General features: G+C 45.7%; 1 protein-coding gene across 1 annotated transcript in view; it reads left to right on the forward strand.

The window, feature by feature from the left end:
- Window positions 1-5,254: 5,254 nt before the first annotated feature.
- The window catches only part of SRGAP1 (SLIT-ROBO Rho GTPase activating protein 1), an 86,840-nt gene continuing 71,204 nt past the window's right edge, over window positions 5,255-20,890 (forward strand). Inside the window, exons 1-3 of the mRNA XM_021711460.1 lie at window positions 5,255-5,332; window positions 8,477-8,698; window positions 11,298-11,399. Coding sequence (XP_021567135.1) covers window positions 5,255-5,332; window positions 8,477-8,698; window positions 11,298-11,399 — 402 coding nt within the window. The remainder of the gene's footprint in view (window positions 5,333-8,476; window positions 8,699-11,297; window positions 11,400-20,890) is intronic.

The raw sequence follows: 20,890 nt of genomic DNA on the forward strand, positions 1-20,890 counted from the left end.
CAAGCCAGGTAATGACCCAACAAAGAAAGAGAATTACAGGCCAATATCTTTGATGAACATAGATGCTAAAATCCTCAACAAGATCCTAGCAAACTGAATTCAGCAACACATCTCAAAAATCATCCATCATGACCAAGTAGGCTTCGTCCCTGGGATGCAAGGCTGGTTCAACATTCGTAAAACCATAAATGTAATTAAATACATCAACAGATGTCAAAACAAAATCCACATGATTATATCATTAGATGCAGAAAAAGCTTTTGATAAAATCCACCACCCCTTCTTGATAAAAACCCTTGAACATCTAGGTATGGGGAACATACCTCAAAATAGTAAAAGCCATCTATGAGAAACCCACAGCCAGCATACTCCTAAATGGACAAAAATTGGAACCATTTCCCCTAAAAACTGGAACCAGACAAGGATGCCCACTCTCACCCCTCCTGTTCAATATAGTATTGGAAGTCCTGGCTAGAGCAATCAGACAAGAGAAGGCAATCAGGGGTATCCAAATAGGAAAATAGGGAGTCAAGTTATCTCTCTTTGCAGATGACATGATCGTGTACCTTGAAAACCCAAGAGGATCTGTCAAAAACCTCCTTACACTGATAAAGGACTTTGGCAATATCTCAGGATATAAAATAAATGTACAAAAGACTATCACATTTCTTTACACCAATAATAAACAAACAGAAACCCAAATAAAAAGCACAATTCCATTCACAATAGCCACAAAAAAAATGAAATACCTTGGCATCTTCCTAACTAGAGACGTGAAAGACCTTTACAATGAAAACTACAAAACACTGCTCAAAGAAATCAAAGATGACACAAACAAGTGGAAAAATATCCCATGTTCATGGATTGGAAGAATCAACATTGTGAAGATGTCCATCCAACCTAAGGCAATCTACAGATTTAATGCAATACCCATCAAATTACCAGCAACATCCTTCTCAGACCTAGAAAAAACAGTACAGGAATTCATATGGAAACACAAATGACCAAGAATAGCCAGAATAATCCTCAGCAAAAAAAAAAAATCAGGCGGTATCATATTACTAGACTTCAAACTTTACTATAAAGCTACAATAATCAAAGCAGCTTGGTATTGGCACAAAAACAGGCATATAGACCAATGGAATAGAATTGAGATTCCAGAACCTAAACCTCAATTTCTCAACCAACTCGTCTTCAACAAAGCCTCCACTATCTACCACTGGGGAGAGGAGAACCTATTCAGTAAATGGTGCTGGGAAAACTGGCTGACCAGCAAAAGACTCAAACAAGACCCCTATCTGTCCCCATACACAAAAATTAACTCTAAATGGATCAGAGACCTAAATGTAAAACCTCAAACCATAAGAACCTTAGAAAATGCAGGACACACCCTTATGGAAATTGGAAGTGGCATCCAATTCCTGAACAAAACTCGAAACCCACAGGCCGTAAGAGATAAGATAGACAAGTGGGACCTCATTAAACTGACAAGCTTCTGCAAAGCCAAAGAAACCATCAAGAGAGCAGGGAGACAGCCTACAGACTGGGAAAAAGTATTTGCCAACTCCAGGTCTGACAGGTTTAACATCTTCAATCTACAAGGAACTCAAACGTGCTGAAAAGAAAAAAGTAAACAACCCCATTATAAAGTGGGCAAAAGATATGAACAGACACTTCTCAAAGGAAGACATCCGAGCAGCCAACAGACACATGAAAAAATGTTCAATCTCACTAATCATCAGGGAGATGCAAATCAAAACCACACTGAGATACCACCTAACTCCAGTCAGAATGGCAATTATCAATAACTCAAAAAAATAACAGCTGCTGGAGAGGGTGTGGTGAAAAGGGAACATTCCTTCATTGTTGGTGGGAGTACAAACTGGTGCAACCTCTGTGGAAAACAGTGTGGTGATTCCTAAAAGCTCTAAATATCAACCTCCCGTATGACCCCACAATCCCCCTACTGGGAATATACCCTGAAGAACTCAAATCACTCTATCAAAAAGATACCTGCACTCGTATGTTTATCGCAGCATTGTTCACAATAGCAAGAACCTGGAATCAACCATGCTGTCCATCAAAAGAGGATTGGATTAAAAAATGTGGTACATATACAGGATGGAATACTACGCAGCCATAAAAAAGAACAAAATCATGAACTTCGCAGCAACCTGGATGGAACTAGAGTCAATAATACTGAATGACCTCACAGAAACAAAGATCTGAGTATCACATGTTCTCACTCATATAGTGGACCTTGAACATCCATTGTAATACTATAAAAAAAGGACTGACAGTGGTGGGAAACTATGGTGGCGGAGAGGAAGGGAGGTGGGATTAATGGTAGTCAATATCTGTCTGGGGACGGGGAGACACCCCTTATCAACAAGGGTGCCTGAACGAAGCATATTTGTATACCTAACCCTGAACTGTACCCCACAATATCAAAATAAAAAATATTGATATAGAAATATTTTTAAAATTTTTAAAAAGGAAAGAAAATTTGCAGCTAGAACATTAATAAAAATAAATAAATAAATAAACCGTTCTCAGTAAAACTGCACTTAGCAAATATCAAAAAAAGCCAAGTTTATTAAAACTCAGAGATAAGAAATCTGGGCTTGGTGGTTCATGCCTTTAATCCTAGCACTTTGGGAGGCTGAGGCGAGAGGATCTGTTGAACCTAGGAGTTCAAGACCAGCCTGGACAACATAGCAAAACGTAACTCTGCAAAATAAAAATCAACCAGTGCCTGTTGTCCGAGCTGCTCGGGAGACTGAGGCAGGGGGATCCCCTGAGCCCAGGAGGTTGAAGTTAGAGTGAACTGTGATCATGCCACTGCACTCCAGCCTGGGTGATGGAGGGAGACCCCCAACTCAAAAAAAAAAAGAAATCCACGTCAGAGACAGGACCCAGGACACAAGATCACAGAAGTCTCTCAAACAGAGGCTAGAGTGAAGACGCTGAAATAGAATGCTTCTGCGGAGAAGGACCTCCCTCTCCATTTCATGACAGCTGCTGAATCCCAGAGTCACACAGGAGCTTGGGTGCCCTCCCCACACTCTGGGGACGCCCTGGCAAGTCGCATGGGCTGCAGCTGTTCTAGAAGCATGAATGTCAGGCTGGTTTCCCAGGCATCTCCACTGTGGCGACTCTCATGTTAGGAGCAAACTTCGCCCCCCGGGCTTCTCGTGTCATGAAGTGTCTGCCCAGGAAGCCATTCGTAAACTTCTTACTCAGCAGCTGTGAGCCAGTCACACCTAACATGCTCACTGCATCCCTTCCACCGACCCCCGGCATTGGTGACGAGATGAAATGTTTATCATAGAGCTCAGTACAGATGGTCGCAGCTTGCATTGTTCTGACGTGCAGTTTTTTGACTCTGCAGTTGGTTTATTGAGATGTAACCCCTTTGTAAGTTTAGGCACATCTGGGCACCACAACTTGTCAATGTGACAGTGGGTTTATTGGGGGCATTAAAAGCATTTTCGACTTAAGATATTTTCCATATAACAATGGGTTTTATCGAGGTGTTGAAAATTGAGGAGAGTCTGCACTTGGATTTCATCCGCATTTTGACACTATTTACAACCCCTTTGCCTAAGGAAATTATCCCACTAAGACCTACTGGAATCTATTTTGGCAGGTCTTTAGATGTTTTTTTTTAAATCTTTCTGCTTCCAACAGTCTTTTCTTCCCCAGTTTCAATCTATACTTTTGTGTCCATTTAGAATTTTCCATTCACCAGAATAACACTGCTTTGTTTTCATGCAATATTTTATTGCTTTCGTGTGTATTTTCATTATTAAATGCAGTTGGACTATATCACAGCTCTTCGTGTAGAAGCTGTCTTTTCGTGTTGTCGCTAATAATTCATAAGTTTCACTGAATTATTTTAGACCTTTTTAACCAAGTGTCTTGAATCTTTGCATATCCAGTGTCATTTCAGCATCTAGTTTAGAAAAAAAATACAGTTCTGTGACTAGCCTCGCTGTCTCAGGAGAGCTTGAATAAGATCTCTTCTTTTCCTGTTTCTTGTTTCTAAGTTCAAGATGCTTGAGAAACTTAGAGAGTAGAAATACTGCATATCAGAAGTCACAAAATTATGCCATTTAAGCCACCTTACAGACTGACAAGCACCATGGGGGTCAGAGAAGGAAATTTCTCAACAAAATTCATCCAAGGCCGACCTTGGTGGCTCACACCCATAATCCCAACACTTTGGGGGGATTGCTTGAACCTAGAAACTCAAGATCAACCTGGGCAACATAGCGAGACCTCATTTCTACAACAAAAATTTTTAATAATTAGCCAGGCGTGGTGACATGCACCTGCCATTCCAGTTACTCTGGAGACTGAAGCATGAGGATTACCTGAGCCCAGAAGATTGAGGCTGTGGTGAGCTCTGATCATGTGACTGCACTCCAGCCTGAGGGGCAAAGTGAGATTCCAACTCAAAAAAAAAAGAAAACTCATCACAGAAGTGTACTAAGGGTACAACTCTAAGCTAAGAAGACCCCTGGAAGGCCCTATTTCTGTTACTAAGTCACATGAAACTGTGTCTTGCACTGGGTCCAGACCTGCAGAATCTATCTACACTGGTTATGGAAACACGCAGGGTGCCTTTGTAGATTTCACATTTATCCCTGGGAGAAGCCACACTTAAAAATTTGAAGAGTGAACTGTTTAAGTCGGGGAATAATGAAAACTTAGTATGTCTTTTTCAGAGCTATAAGTCAATGGAGTAGTTGAATTTTGATTCTTTTCTTTTTGCTTTCTTTTTCTTTCTTCCTTTCTCTTTTGAGTTGCAAGAGACTTGGTTTTTATAGGGGGAGAGGCTTTTCTCTGAGTTTCATTCCTCTTAATTTCAAATTTTTATTAAGTCCCGTTGGGATCAATACTCATAAAATAAAGCAGCTTGTCTCGACTGCTTTAGTATAATCAGGTAGAATCCGTGTTTTTTCAGACTTGGGGGATGTTTTTAAATGCTGGTACATCTCCAAGAAATAAGGTCATGTCTACAAATTTGTGTTTTCATAAAATGAGGCGTTACTGAAAGATAGAATAATTTTTCAGTCACTCTGATGTGTATTAAACAGTTACACAGAACCATCATGGGTTGTGAAAAGCAGAACGAATAAACGAGAAGGTCACATGTCTGAGACTAGAATTTCTAAATTAACCAAGATGAGTCAGTCTTTATATTTGAGCGCTGTGGATTCCCCCTGGAAATGTGCTAATGTTGAGACTGATGGCTGCGTCTCACAACTGTGTTCTGCATGTATTTGTAAATGTGATGTCGCAGCTGCTTTCTGATTTTTCAGATCAGGTCATCTTTCATCGAGTCCACTCACCTGCCTGGGGAAACAGTACCCCCAAAAGATAGAGTTGCAGGGCCTTTTTTTTTATGACTGTTTTAGGGCTATGGTTCTCAGACTTGTAATGTGCCTGTGAATCACCTGTGGATCCTTTTAAATTTCAGATTCTGAAATACTAGGTCAGGGCTGGGACCCAAGATCCCTTGGGTCTAACGAGTCCCTCTGGTAATGCCACTGCTGCTAGTTTCATAGTCCAAACTTGGAATAGCAAGATTTTAGAATATCTTTACATGTAAAATCTCAAATTTTAAAATTCTGAAATTGAAGACTGGAGTGAAATAGGGTGGCGTTTCTCAGGACAAGCCAGTGATTCGATGTGTCCCTTCCTAGGGGCAGATCTGACGGGTCACATCCTGGTGCCATCCTTGGACAAAGGTGACTTCCTGGGTGCCCCCCCCCCACTATTGGAGAAGCAAACTAACAAACAGCTTCTGTTCAAATTCCTTGAGAATGGAGATAGTTTACTAGGGTCCAGTCTTCACATGCCTAGAACCTAACAAATTCCTTGGCATTCAATCGATGGCCAATTAGCGAGTTGGATGGAGTCCCATTGAATTGATTAAACTTCACTGAAAAGGACCTGGTTTTTGACCTTTAAAGTCACGTGTTTCCTCTGTAAGTGACTTATACGCATTTAGGTACAAATGTAAAATTAAGCTGTCAGTAATTGGTAGCAAATTTCCAGAGTTATATTCTTTCTTCTGCTCATATTCTCTTAAAGGGCAATGTAACAAAATAGATACAAGTATGGATTAAAGTGAAGAATCTCAAAGTTCTTGTATTTCTAGGAATGCTCAACAAAATTCTAGCTCCATATGCAAATGTTGGCCATCATTTCTTTTTTTTTTTTCCTCCAAGTTGTAGTCTCACTCCATTGCCCAGGCTGAAGTGCACACTCACGGCCATCTCAGCATTGACCTGCTGGACCCGGTGATCCTTCCGCCTCAACCTTCCAAGTAGCCAGAATGGCAGGCATACGCTAGCATGCCTGGCTCATTTTTTGATTTATAGTAGAGACGAGGTCTCATCAAGTAACCCGGACTGTTCTTGAACCCATGAACTCAGGCAATCCCCTCATCTCGGCCTCCCAAAGTGTTGGGATTACAGGCTTGAGCCATCATTTGGGATTACAGGCACCCAGCCCATCATTTCTTATTTAAGGACTATATCCTGGGAGCGTGAAGGCAGGCATCCCAGACCATCTTGGCAGATCCAGACCTGTACTTCCCATATCTAAGAGAGTAGATTGTTCCCAAGTCTTCAATAAAATATGCAAGTCCAAAATATCACAGACACTCTGCAACCTATGTGACTTTTAGTAGATTATTGTGTCAGTCTCCACATTGTACAAATAAAACCTGAATACCCTTTCTTCATTCTTTCAGTGTTCAGGCTTTGCTTCTTTTACTTTTTTAACAGCTCTAGTGAGATAGAACTCACACGCGATGGAGTTCACCCATCAAGCATCTAGTTGTGTATCTATCATCACTGTCAATTTCAGAATATTTCATTGTCCAAAAAGAAATCCTGCAGCCCTCAGTCTTTGCCCCTGATTCCTCCCTCCCCCAGTCCAGCAATTGCCGTGTCCTCGGTGTCTTCAGAGATTTGCCTGTTTGGACATTGGATATCAGTGGAATCATGTAGGGTCTTTAGTGACTTCTTCTTGCACTCAGTGTAATGTTTGCAGAGTTCATCCATGTTGTAGCATGTGCCAGTGCTTCCTCTTTATGGCTGAATGGTATTTCATTGCAGCTATAGCACAGTTTGTTTATTTGCTAGTTTGTGGACTTTTCGACTGTTTTTACCTATTATTATTATTATTTTGAGTCAGGGTCTCACTCTGTCACCCAGGCTGAAATGCAGTGGTGTGATCATGGCTACCACAGCCTCAGCCTTCTGGGCTTAAGTGATTCTTCTGCCTCGGCCTCCTGAGTAGCTAGGACTATAGGTGGGCACACGCTACCCCACCTGGCTCATTTTTTAATTTTTGTGGAGTCGGGGTCTCACTATGTTGCCCAGGCTGGTCTCGAACTCCTGGACTCAAGCGACCCTTTCGCCTCAGCCTCCCATTCCCAGCTTGTTCCCGCCATGAACATTCGTGAACAAGTTTTTGTGTAGAAATGTGTTGTCAGCCGGGCTCGGTGGCTCAGCCTGTAATCCCGTGCCTTTGGGAGGCTGAGGTGAGTGGATTGCCTGAGCTCGCAGGTTCGAGACCCATCTGGGCAGCGAGACCTCATCTCTACAATAAATCAAAAAATCAGCCGGGCTTTGGTATCGCATGCCTGCAATTCTGGCTACTTGGAAGGCTGAGGCGGAAGGATCGCTGGAGCCCAGCAGGTCGCGGCTATGGTGGCCGAGAGCGGCCACTGCACTCCAGTCTGGGCGACAGAGTGAGACTCCAACTCAAAAAAAAAGAAATGTGTTGTCATTTCTCTTGGGTGTGTTCCTAGGAGTGGATTTGCTGAGTCATATGGTGACTCGATGTTTAACCTTCTGAGGAACTGTCAGCTTGTTTTCTGAAGTGGTTGCTCCTTTTGACATTCCCACTGGCAGTGCACGTACATTTCAACGTCTCCACACGCTCTCCAACACTTGCTCTTGTCTGTGTGATCGATTACAGTCATCCTCATGGGCGTGAAGTGGTACCTCATTGAGGTTTTGATTTGTGTTTCCATGGTGACCAGTGATGCCAAGCATCTCTTCATGTGCTTGTTGACCTTCTGTATATCTTCTTTGAAAAAATGTCTATTCAGAGCCATTGACCATTTTTTAATTGGGCCTTGTCTTTTTATTATTGAATTGTAAAAGTTCTTTATATATGATGATTTACAATTTCTTCCCCATTCTGTGAATTGTCTTTTCACTTTCTTGACAGTGTCTTTTAAAGCACAAAAGTCTTCCCTCTTGATGAAATCTAATTTATAATCTAATTTCTTTTGTTGCTTGGGCTTTTGATGTCATATCCAAGAAACTAATGTTATGGAGAGTTTACCCCTATGTTTTCTTCGAAGAGTTTCATAGTTGCAGGTCTAGCATTTCGGCCTTTGACCAATGTTGCCTTAATTTGTGTATCTGCTGTTCTTTTCTTTCTCAAGTGCTGTGATCTTGGCTACCACGCAAGTCTGAACAGAGCCCTTAGGACATACCTCTCTGCGGAGTATAACCTTGAAACCTCGAGACATGAAGGCTTAGACATTATTGAGAACGCAGTCGACAATTTAGAGCCCAGGAATGATAAGCAGAGGTTCATGGAGATGTACCCAGCTGCATTCTGCCCGCCAGTGAAGTTTGAGTTTCAGTCTCACATGGGCGATGAGGTCAGTGCTTGATGGTTTTTAAATGACTGAATCATCTCTCCACGTGTCTCTCTCCTCACCTACTTTGGTCATCATTCCTGGTTCTTCTCTCTCCCCCGCCTTTGCGAAGGATCTCTGCATAATAGCAAAGCAAGGGTCAAACACACAAATACCTACAGAGGCCAGACGGACAGAAGTGCCGATATGCCTGGGTGTCAGCACTCAGCCATCCCAGAATAGCTGGAGAGTTCTTCTTCCACTCAAGACATTCAAATTTAAATTAAAAGCCAAACATCTTGCCAGTTCCAGTAGAATCTGTCCAAAGACTCCCTGTAATGCTGATTTAAAGATTCCCATGAGGAAAAGTCATTGTAAATAGCAGGAGAATGAAAGAAAGGTAGAAAAGTGCAAAATATTTTTAAAGACTCAAGTGGGCTCCAAAGTGGTAACATGGGCATTTGAAATTATCATTATGTCTTACATCCTTTATATGAAATTGCCTTGCTACCCTGTTTCACCAAAAATATTCATTTAACTTGATTATGAGTTATAGTTTATATTATTGTCATGGACTGGTGAAGACAAGCAAACCAGCTCATGGAGCATGCTGTGTCCCAGCTGGGCACCACAAAACTCAGAGAGAAAAACTCAGTTTTAGCTTATTGTGGTAACAGGCTGTTGTTTAAAATAACTGTAATAATAACATCCATGGCAGATTCCCCTAATGTCATATTTTTTCTGAATCACCAAATATTAAGACATACAAGATTATATAAATGTTATATGCATCTGTCCCTGCTATATTTCCGATTGGATTTCATTTGTGTTTGATAGAGTGAATTAAATGGTAGGCAGTTTTTATGTAAATAGCGCATGAATTTTGACAAGCTGAATAAGTCATTTATCCGGTCTTTCCAAAGTCAAACGAGGTAGCTGTTTTAGTTTTTCAGTGGTGGGTGTGTTAAACGTAGAAATGTCACCGACGAGTGACTTAAGTTGGATGTGAGTGGTGTTACTATTACTCCTTTTTGTTAAATTTTTGAGTCTGGGTTTCCCTCTGTCACCCAGGCTGGAGTGCAGGGGCACACTCATGGTAACTGCAGCTTCAACCTGCTGGGCTCAGGCAATCCTTCCGCCTCAGCCTTCCAGGTAGCTGGAACCACAGGTGTGTGCCATTATGCCCAGCTAATTTTTGATATCTTGTAGAGATGAGGTCTCGCCAAGTTGCCCAGGCTGGTCTCGAACCTCTGGGCTCAGGCAATCCTCTCGCCTTGACCTCCCAGAGTGCTGGATGGCAGGCTACTATTACTCCTATCACTATTATTTAACAAGTGAACTTGCTGCCACTCCTCATGGCCAGCTCTGCTGGGGACAGGGATCTCTGATGATTTGGAAACTCCCTCGGAAGAACTCTCATCAACCAAGAGCATGTCTGGGACGAGGAAGAGGAGGAGAAATTATTTCTGGTGCAATTTTAACAGTGCTCTATCTTTGACCTTGTCCGTAATTGAGATCATGGCCTAATATCTTCTACTAAGGCCTAAGACAAGTGATCTCTTGAGTTCACGGTAAGCTGCAGTTAAAAGATGAACAATCATTCCCGTGTTCTTAGGACTTTGTGCCAGGCACTGTTCTAAGTTCCCTGTGCACACAGTCTCACGTCTTTCCCACAACTGCCCTGTGGTAGTCAAGAACTCTTATCATCCCCATTTTACAGATGAGAAGGCTGAGGTTTCGTAACGTACCGCGGTCACCCGGCTAGTGGGTGGCCAAGCTGGGATTCAGGTACAACCGAGTGGATCCAGGCCCACACACCACCCAGGAGACCCGGCTGCCTTCTCTGCTGAGGCCTGTATGACTGCCTGAGCTGTCCTCTGTCCTTCTCCTCTGCACTGTGGGCATTGAGAATGCCACGAGCAAGCCTTCAGCCTCGAAGGCTCCGCGCAGGAACGGCACTTTCTTAGAGCCTGTCTTCCTGCAGCCGACGTTTCCCAAGTCCCAGCCAGCCCACTGCATTCTGTTGTGTCTTTATTTATTTATTTATTTCTGAATTGGAGTCTTACTCCGTCGCCCAGGCTAGAATGCAGTGGCATACTCACCACCATCCCAGCGTTGACCTGCTGGGCTCCGGCTATTCTTCCACCTCAGTCTTCCAAGTAGCCAGAAATACAGGCACATGCTACCACGCCCAGCTAATTTTGTGACTTATTGTAAAGATGAGGTCTTAGCAAGTTGCCCGGGCTGGTCTTGAACCCGTGGGCTCAGGCAATCCTTTCACCTCGGCCTCCCAAAGTGCTGGGGTTCTAGGCGTGAACCACCATGCCCGGCTCTGCAGTGTCTTTAAAAGTGAAGTTTAGGGGCAACACAGTGAGACCTCATCACTACAAAACGAATCTTAAAAACCAGCTGGGTACAGTGGCATGGCCTGTAGTCTCAGCGACTTGGGAGGCGGAGGCAGGAGGGGATCGCCTGAGCTCAGGAGGTCGAAGCTGCAGTGAGCCATGAATGTGCCGCTGCACTCCAGCCTGGGCAACATAGCGAGACCCCAACGTGCAGAGCTGCGCCCCTGGAGGCCGGCCGAGGTGCCCTGTCGTAACTGTGGCTTCTGGTCCCCCACCAGGTGTGCCAGGTCAGCGCCCAGCAGCCGGTCCAGGCGGAGCTTATGCTCAGGTATCAGCAACTGCAGTCCCGTCTCGCCACGCTCAAGATCGAGAATGAGGAGGTGAGCATGCTTTCCGCCCCCCAGGTCGGGATTCAGGCGTCCCCCAGGGGTGTGCCCCCACGACCATGGCGTGCTTCTACGCCAAACGCAGCCTCTTCTTTCCTCGTGCATTCTTGGCTGCAGGGCTCCTGCCATCCCCCCCCAAAGGAGAAATGCAAAGAGCCTGTGTTCGACCTTCAACTCCTGCACCCCCTCAAGCACATGCAAACACCCCTTTTTTGCTTAAATTGTGTATTCATACTGAAAGTAGTTCCCACAGATTATCAGGTCTGAAAATATACGAAGGGGGCCCCAAAAAACTGGAATTTGTTTACTAAAAAGTGTGTATGTATTCCTACGTATCTAAACTTCAGTCACCTTCAAAGCACTCTCTGTTTGATGCACTACACCTACTGAGATGCTTTTCCCACCACTGCTCAAAACAGTTTTTGAACTCATCCATTTGGATGCCTTTTAGTGATTCTGCCGTTTTTGTGTTTCACCTCTTTCACATCAGCAAAACCTTTCCCTTGGAGGAGTTTTTTCATCCAGGGGAACAAAACAAAAAAAAAGCCGTTCCAGGTGAGATCAGGTGAATAGGGATGGTGGGGCATGGGGGTGGTCTTGCTGTTTTGAGTCCAAAACTGCTGAACACTCAGTGCGGTATGGGCAGAAAACTGGGATGCAACTTGCTCAAAATTTCCAGATTAAAAACTATGGTTGACCGTTTCAGCCTGGAGGAACAAATTCTGAGTGTACTGTAAGGGGCCTGCCCTCCAAAAGATCATTCTGGGTTTTTGGGGGGTCCCTTGTCATACCATGGACCTCTTGACTGACATATTCATTTAATCCTAACTTTCGAAATTAACTTGTTTACCTTTTCCTTATGCTTTCCTACAGTCTCCATATTTTTGGTATTCGGCATAGCATTGTAGATATAATTAGTGCAAAATCATATTTTGAAATGGTTCTTGAATAAGAATAAAAAACCGTTTGTTTGCTGGCATTCATGTCTTTCAATGGCTAGAATACCAAATGTGAATTAGGAATATATGTCGAACCAGGAAGCAATTGTATAATTCAGTTGACTGTTTCTGAAATTAACTTATTTGAATCCTAAAATGCAAATGTGAACCACAGAGGTTTCTTGCATTAGTCAGGGCTCTCCCTTGTAATTTACAGGAACTCAAATCAAACTGACTCAAGTTAAAAAGTTAACTTACTGCTCAATATTTGCAGACGCCTCAGGCGTTACTGCATTTGTGTTCAGATGATATTATCAGGAATTTCTCTCTCCTTTTTCAACACTTTGAAGTCATTTCCTCATGTGTGTCGGGAGGGTTGGGGGGACAGACGAGAGTTCTGTGGTCCGGGTCCCCCGCATAGCCTGCCGGCTCTCCCCATCCCAGCGTCCTTTCTCAGAAATAGGACTGACTGAGCCCTGATCAGGCCAAAGCCAGGTGTACTTCAATCTGGCCATTAACTCCAGGAAGTGAGGGTCTTTCATGGGCCGGCCTGTTCTGTGGTCAACAGCCCCTACGAAAGCGATGAGTTTCTTGAGACACTTCCCAACAGGAGGGAATGTGGGCCAGAGAGAGAAATATAACTCACAGTGATACAGTGAGAGATCAAAACCCACTTTCATGCCATGTTACCTGAATCCCCCGGGTATGTGTTGAGCTATGGGTATTTGCTTCTGTGAAGAAGGACGATGTGTTTCCAGACCGGTCAAAACCCATGTGGCTTCCTGCCTTTCATTATTCCTGTAGGAACTGAATCAGCCCTTATTGGGTTGAGTAGTTGAGGTGCAGCCCGTGAGATGTCCGCACCAGGTCCCGCAAATGAGCCTTGCTTAAGGAAAGTCAGTGCTGTCCTCGAGGGAGTGTTTCAGAGCCGAGGGTGGTGTTCTGCAGACTGTTGGAGCCACAGTTTGTGTTTCTAGTGACTTCAGATTTTTTTATACACATCCTCCTGCTGTTTTATTTGGAAAACATTTTCTAAACTCGAGGAAAATGAGTGTACTGGACACGAGGTCAAAACTGGCAGCTCACAGACCTGTTTTATTTGGCTCCCAATGTTTTGACTTTAAAAAGAAAAAAAAGCCTGGCCGCGCTGGCCCTGCACTGCGTCATGAAGAGCTGGGGTTTGAATTCTACTGGCCAGAGTCATTCAACTCCCTGCTCTCCTGCTGGGGACACTTCGTGTTACCTGTCTGGCCTCTGCAGGCCTTTGAGTTTGTGACCCTCAATGCCATGATGTGGAGAAGCACAGTGTCCTCATCAACTGACAGAGGCAGGCAGTGCTTTGTGAAGCTAACTTTTAAAAATGAGTTGGAGCACTCAGGAGGCTGAGGCCGGATTTCTTGAGACAATTCCCAGCAGGAGGGAGGCCACAGTGAGCTGTGATCACACCACTGTACTCCAGCTCGGGCGACAGAGTAAGACCTTGTCTCTAAAATAAGGAAAAATTAAATTAAGACGTTAAAAACCTACGAACTACAAAATGAAACTTTAAATGCAAGTTTAAACTAACTAGCCGAAGAAGCAGATGAAGTGGATCACCCTGGTGTTTGTCAGCGTGACCGTTGGTTTCTGATGCGCTGGCTACAGAACAGAATTGACTGGCGAGGAGAGGGGCTCCCAAAGGGAGTGAGATTTAAATTAGGTTTCTGACAGTCAGTAGATTCCATTGGAATAGGCGGAAGAAACGGTGTTTCCGTCTACACCACAGTGCCCTGGAGGATAGAACACTTCGGTTACCAGCTGGCTCTCCTGGGAGGTGGGGGCCAGGGGAAGCCGAGGTCAGACGGACCCGAGCTGCTGGGGCCCAGGGAACAGGCGTGTTCCTGCAACTCAGCTCAGCTCAGGACACATCTGTGTGGCGAGCACCTTCAGCCCAGATGTGTGGCCAGGCGTGGAGAGAACACAGAGGAGTGAGTCACCCCCTCTGTCTACATGAGAACAGGAACATAACACGTCATTTGGGGAACAGCCCAGCGGTCATGGCTGCTTTGGGGTACCTGGGCAGCCCTCTTCTCTACCAAAGGACACTGCCCCGTCTTCCACCGATGGGAGCAAGGACAGAAAACTGACACGTGGGGATCAAACCCAGATACACAAGTGAAGAAACACGTGCATGAGACCCTAGCTCTGTGCAAACATGCACACTCACACAGTCCACAGCTCAAAGCATACACAGCTCACACGGTCCACAGCTCACAGATGGGCACACACACTCACACAGTCCAAAACTTATAGATTTACATGCACTTACACAGTCCACAGCTCAGAGACGTGTACCCACTCACACAGTCCACACCTCAAAACGTACACAAATCACACAGTCCACAGCTCACAGACGAGCACACACTCATACAGTCCAAAACTCACAGATGTACACACAGTTCACTGCTCACAGAAAGAGTCCAAGGAAGCGTCATCATGGCTGCCCAGGGAAAACGCCAGAGCTGGAGGAGAATTTCACCCGCGTCTACAGAAACATAGATGGTGCGGCCAGACAGGACATGAGCCATTCGCACCATTTGAGACTGCTCTGAGTAGTAGATACCCCCTGAAGCTGTCGGGGGCCCTAAATAGTTGGCACCACCTGAAGCCGTCAGAGGCCTCTCAGAGGACAGCGTCCATGAAGACAGCCCACAGCCCTGTCTCCCTGTGACACATTTTGTTTGCTGTATAGTGCTTGGTTTTTAAAAGTTAGTTGCTACCATTCAAAAAGTGGGAAATGTTCATAAAAATGTCAGTATTCAGCTTCTGAAAAGATGTGCAGACTGCTCACACGAGGCCTGCATTCCTGCAGGACAACGCCCAGTTCCCTCGACACGAGAAGGTGCTTGCTGCCTGCCATACTCCCCACTCCGCCCGCTTGCCTCACTTTCATTACTTGCTTGGCCCTTAAGGATATTTGAGTTCATATCACCTGCCTTAAAGCAAACAAGCAAAAAAAGCAGTCTACATTTGTGAAATGACCTCAGTGTAGTCGTAAGTAGAAAAAGGTCAAAAGTAAATGTTTAAGGCTGGGCGCAGTGGCTCAGGCCTATAATCTGTGCACTTTGGGAGGCTGAGGCAGGAGGATCGCCTGAGCCCAGGAGTTCGAGACCAGGCTGAGCAACATAACGAGACCTCATCACTACAAAAAATAAAAAAAATTGGCCAAGCATGGTGGTGCACACCAGTAGTCCCAGTCAGTCAGGAATTCAAGACGACAGCGGACAGTGACTGGACCACTGCATGCCAGCCTGGGGAACAGAGTGAGACTCTGACAAAATTAAATAAATAAAGATTTCAGAAAAATTTAGTTGCATGTGGGGTCGATGAGGATTCATAATGGAGTGAGACATTGATCGTCACCTCACACTTTCCCTTTTCAACTTTGAAAACTGAGCTTTGAATTTTATTATGCTGCATGTTGGCCTCCATGACGGCTCCATCTTGTGATTCCAACTTCCAGGCAGTCTGGCATGGAATATTTATTTTTATTTATTTATGTATTTGAGACTGGGTCTTGTTCTATTGCCCAGACTTGGAAGGGCAGTAGCACGATCATAATACACCGCAGCCTTGACCTCCTGGGCTCAGGTGATCCTCCCACCTCAACCTCCCAAGTAGCTGGGACTACAGATGCCAACACTCAGCTAATTAAAAAATATATGTATGCATATATATATACACACCATGCCCTGGCTACCATCAACAAATATGTACTACTTTCTCCTGTGTGTTGTGGCACACAAACTTACTCCCCCTTTTTAATTACTTTATGAGTATAACTGTGTATTAAAACTTCGAAGTGAAACAGGAATAAGCCTTACTCTCAAAGACAACTTTTATTTATTTATTTATTTTTATTTTTTTGAGTTGGGGTCTCACTCCTTTGCCCAGGCTGGAGTGCAGTGGTGCACACACTCATGGCCACCCCAGCATCAACCTGCTGGGCTCCGGTGATCCTTCCGCCTCAGTCCTCCAAGTAGCTGTAACTACAGACGTGCGCTACCACGCCCAGCTATCTTATTTTTATTTTATTGTAGAGACGAGGTCGCTCCAAGTTGCCCAGGGTGATCTCAAACCCGCGGGTGCAGGCAATCCACTCGCCTCGGCCTCCCAAAGTGCTGGGATGACAGGCTGAGCCACTGGGCCCGGCCTCAAAGACACTTTTAAAAAGCAAACTCACCCGGGTGTGGTGGCTCGTGCCTGTCATCCCAGCACTTTGGGAGGCCGAGGTGAGAGGATTGCCTGAGCCCACACCAAGACCAGCCTGGGCAACATGGCGAGACCTTGTCTCTACAATAAAATAAAATAGATCAAAAAATTAGCTGGGCCTGGTGGCACGTGCATATAGTTCCAGTTACTTGGATGACTGAAATGGAAGGATAGCCTGAGCCCAGCAGGTCAAGGCTGGGGTGGCCATGAGCGTGCCACTGCACTCCAGCCTGGGCGACAGAGTGAGAATTTGACTCAAAAAAAAAAAAAAAAAGCAAAATGACCTCTTCTGCTTTTCTCATCGTAAATGTTTTCTAGGCTCTTCCCAAGCTCATGGCGCCCCGTCTTTCTGCTTTCTCAGACTGTGTAGGGTTTCTGCTCAGTCATTCTTGTGGCTGCTTTCATTCAGCACCGGGCCTCTGGCTCATTCCCAGTGAATGACCGTTCCCTCTTCTTGGATATTCTCTTCCCTCTCCGTATCTATACAGCCAAAGAACAAGAAAAATGAATTACATTAAGCAAAACAACTACCTTTCATATTTTTTAGGACAGCATTGATTTTAACAAGTTTGCCCCATTTTTAGATAATTTGGCCTTTTTTTCCCCCTAGAAATGGGGTCTCATGCTGTCACTCAGGCTGAAGTACACTCATGGCTCACTGCAGCCTTGACTGGGCTCAAGCAATCCTTCCATCTCAGCCTCCCAAGTAGCTGGGACTATAAGCGCATTCCACCACACCTAGCTAATTTTTTTTTTAAATGTGTAGACACAGGATCTTTCTATATTGCCCGGGCTAGTCTCCAACTCCTAGCCTCAAGCAATCCTCCCCAAGTGCTGGGATTACAGACATGAGCCACTGCTCAACCCAGACAACTTGTCTTAATACTGCGTCCAGAAAATAAAGTGTTCATCAGCATGTCATTTCTGTGCTGTGAGTGGAACCCTCTCATACTCGAAACAGCCAGTCTCTCTTAAATGACAGTAGATTTATCCTGCAGAGGGGAACGCGAAAGAGAGACGCCATGGTTCCTCAATGAGTTGGCAGCAATGGTGAATGAACTGATGACCTCATATACATTGTCCCAGCACCACTTCCAGTTTTTCACCAACAGCTTGCTGTTTCACAGACAGTTCCAAAAATAGATTCGTTACACAAGATACTTAACAATAATGAGCAAGATTTCAGGCAGCCATTCGAGACCATTTTCATGGCATGGGTAGTTGGAGGAATAAGAGACATTTTAGTTACACCCCCTACCTAGGGTAGAAAAAGCTCATCACCCTCCCCCCAAAAAAGCAATTCCCATGGTACCCATGACACAGCAGAGTCCTGTGTCATATAAATCGGCCATCAGACCCTCGTCTCTGTTTGAGATCATCTCTGTGGCCTTTCACTTCTTTTTTCCCTACTTACGTGTCTCTGCCCTGCTTGCAACCGTCCACCGATGAGGTACTGGTAAAAGCCCAAGTCAAAGGTCAGCCAGGCACGGTGGCTCACACCTGTCATTCCAGCACTTTGGGAGGCAGAGGGGAGAGGATTGCCTGAGTCCAGGATTTCGAGACCAGCCTGGGCAACTTGGAGAGATCTCGTCTCTACAATAAATCAAAAAATGAGCCAGGCAGGGTGACACGCGTCTGTGGTTCCAACTACTTGGAAGGCTGAGGCGGACAGATCACCTGAACCCAGCAGGTCGAGGCTGTGGTGGCCATGAGTGCACCACTGCACTCCAGCCTGGGTGACAGACTGAGACTCTGACTCAAAAAAAAAAATCACTGTCATCCTTTCAATGACATCATCATGGCCAAAATTGAAAACAGGATCGAGTGTCTTCACCTGTCTGTGTTTTTTGTTTCAAATAATCTGTAAATCACTGAAGAAAATACCAAGGGAAATGAGACTTTCTAGAAAGGGTATAAAAATGAGTCTTGGGACGGGGCGCCCCGAGGCTGGCGGCAGAGCTCAGGACAGCTCTCAGCAGGGAGACCGCACACCATTGGTGTGCACTCAGTGTTCTTGGGCTTCCATGGATTTGACGGGAGGATGACGTCTACATCCACCCTTCTTGCAGTGAACTTTTCTGTTGCTTGCTGTGTGCTGGCACTGTGCTAGTCACTGGAGCTACAATGGTTCAGTGGTTAATAAGCTGTCCCCAACTTTCATTGCTTCTGCCATAGCTGGGAACATAGATCTCTCAACAAGGTGGCAGGTACTTGTGAGACATGGACTTGGGACCACAGTCCTCAGACCAGGCTCAGGTCAGGTCCTTGCATGGGTCTCATAAATCCGAGTGCGGGTGCCCTGCAGGGAAACAGGTTTTCAGAGACACAGTTGAAGGCAGAGATTGTGTTCGGAGACCCCCGGGCAGGGATGCTGTTTTCGTCCTTGGATTAAGTTACATCATTGAGGGGAAGAAATGGGGTTCAAAAACAGACCGCTAGCTTGAATTCCTCTGGATGGTGATGTGACCTTTGCACCCCCCGACAAAGTATGGGACAGCAAAAGGGACTATTTTTCCAAGTCTGATAACACCTTCCCCAACAGACAGGGTCGCGAGCATCCACTCCCCGCTTAGGGTCCGGGGAATGAGGGACGGCCTTGCCGGGTGCTCTGCCTCGCCTCTGCCTCTGGCGGCCTCCACTGGCTGTGAGTTTCTGCGCCTTTGGCCAACTAATGACGGCATTGATCCAAGCTGTGTGGGCATGTGTGCGTGGTCCCTTTCTGCGCCTTTAATACATCTGAAACGACACTGTGCTGTCATTGAAGTACATCCAAGTTTCCATGATGGCCAGGAGGAAAGAGTTAGGCGGGGAGGGAAGGACGGACCGAGGGGCGCCTTCACAGACACAGGAGCGAGTCCTCGAGGATGGTTACGTCAGGTGCATGATCCAGTGCCATAAAACAGTCTGGGGTTGCTGTGGCATGAACAGTGTCCCCCCACATTCACATGGTGGAGTCCCTTGGTGGCGAAGAATGTGATCTTATGAGAAGATAAGGTCTTCACAGAGGCCATTGGATCACAGGGAGGTCAGGGTGGGCTCTACAGGACTGGTGTCCTTATTTCTCGAGAGCTTGCGGGGAATTGGGACCCAGGGACCCCGAGACCCAGAGAGAGAGACGAGGTGGGGAGATGCAGAGAGAAGACCACCATCGGCAAGCCAAGGAGAGAGGCTGGGGCAGCTCCATCCCTCACAGCCCGCAGGACTGAGTGAGGCTGTGGCACTGTATCCACTCAGAAGGAACGGACCCCACAGAGCCACACCCTGACCTGGGACTTCCAGTCCCCGGACCTGCGAGTCAACTCACGTCGGTGGTGTAAGCCGTGAGCTGCCGGTTTGTCTTTGCAACAGGTACAGTGTGTTTAGGGAAGGAGACCGTCGAGAGGACTCTCTTGTTCTCCCAGTGACATCATGTCCTGGTAGCGACAGGGCCTGTGTGCAGGAGCCCGGTCGTCACCCCCAGCCTCGGTCATTCGTCCTCTGTGGCCCAGAGTTCAGGCTGCTGGGGCAGCCCCCAGCACAAGGGTCCTCCTGGTTTTCTCATACTCCGTGCCACGTTGGGGCAGCTCCTTCCACCAGACCCACTGCGTCTTCCTTCTGTGGAGGGGGGTGGGGGCGTGGGGACCAGGCTCCTGCAAGCTGCTTCCCGCTGGCCTCCGTGGGCCCCCTGTGACCTGCACAGCATGTGTGGGTTGGAAGCTGCTGTGACTCTTTATTGAGAGCTTCCCGTGGGATGACGGGCTGTCCCAGACGGAGTGTCTGGTGGCTTCTGTCACGTCCCTTCTTCTTCCTGATAATTCCTAATTTAGCTGTGACACCGTTGCTTCTGAGAAGGAAGTTGAAGAAAAGAAGGAAACCAGAGTTGCTGGTTCTGGGTCTTGGTGTGCGCGTGGGACGCACATATCTAACATGTTTGATAGATCACGTGTTTGATGGCTGCTACCCCGGGTCTCTCACGCAGGAGAGCATGGCTCTGGTAAAACACTGTCACGTAACTGTGTGCTCAGAAGCTCACTGAAACACACTTGAATTGCTGAATTCCAACACATTTCCAGATCACAGTCATCACCTGGCATCCAAAGAGGATTGCTTCCTGGACCTCCCACAAATACCTAAATCAGAGGACACTCAAGCCCCTTATACGTGATGTCACATTTGCATATAGTCTGTCCACATTTTTCTGTGTACATTAAACCATTTTGAGATTGCTTAAAATACCTAAAACAAAGTAACCCGTTATACTGCATTATTTTTAAATTTGTATTATTTTTTATGGTTGTATTATTTTTATGTTTTTTA

The sequence above is a fragment of the Carlito syrichta genome, unplaced genomic scaffold (genome assembly GCF_000164805.1).
Source record: "Carlito syrichta isolate Samal-C Ts95f unplaced genomic scaffold, Tarsius_syrichta-2.0.1 Scaffold302305, whole genome shotgun sequence".
Taxonomy (NCBI): Eukaryota; Metazoa; Chordata; class Mammalia; order Primates; family Tarsiidae; genus Carlito; species Carlito syrichta.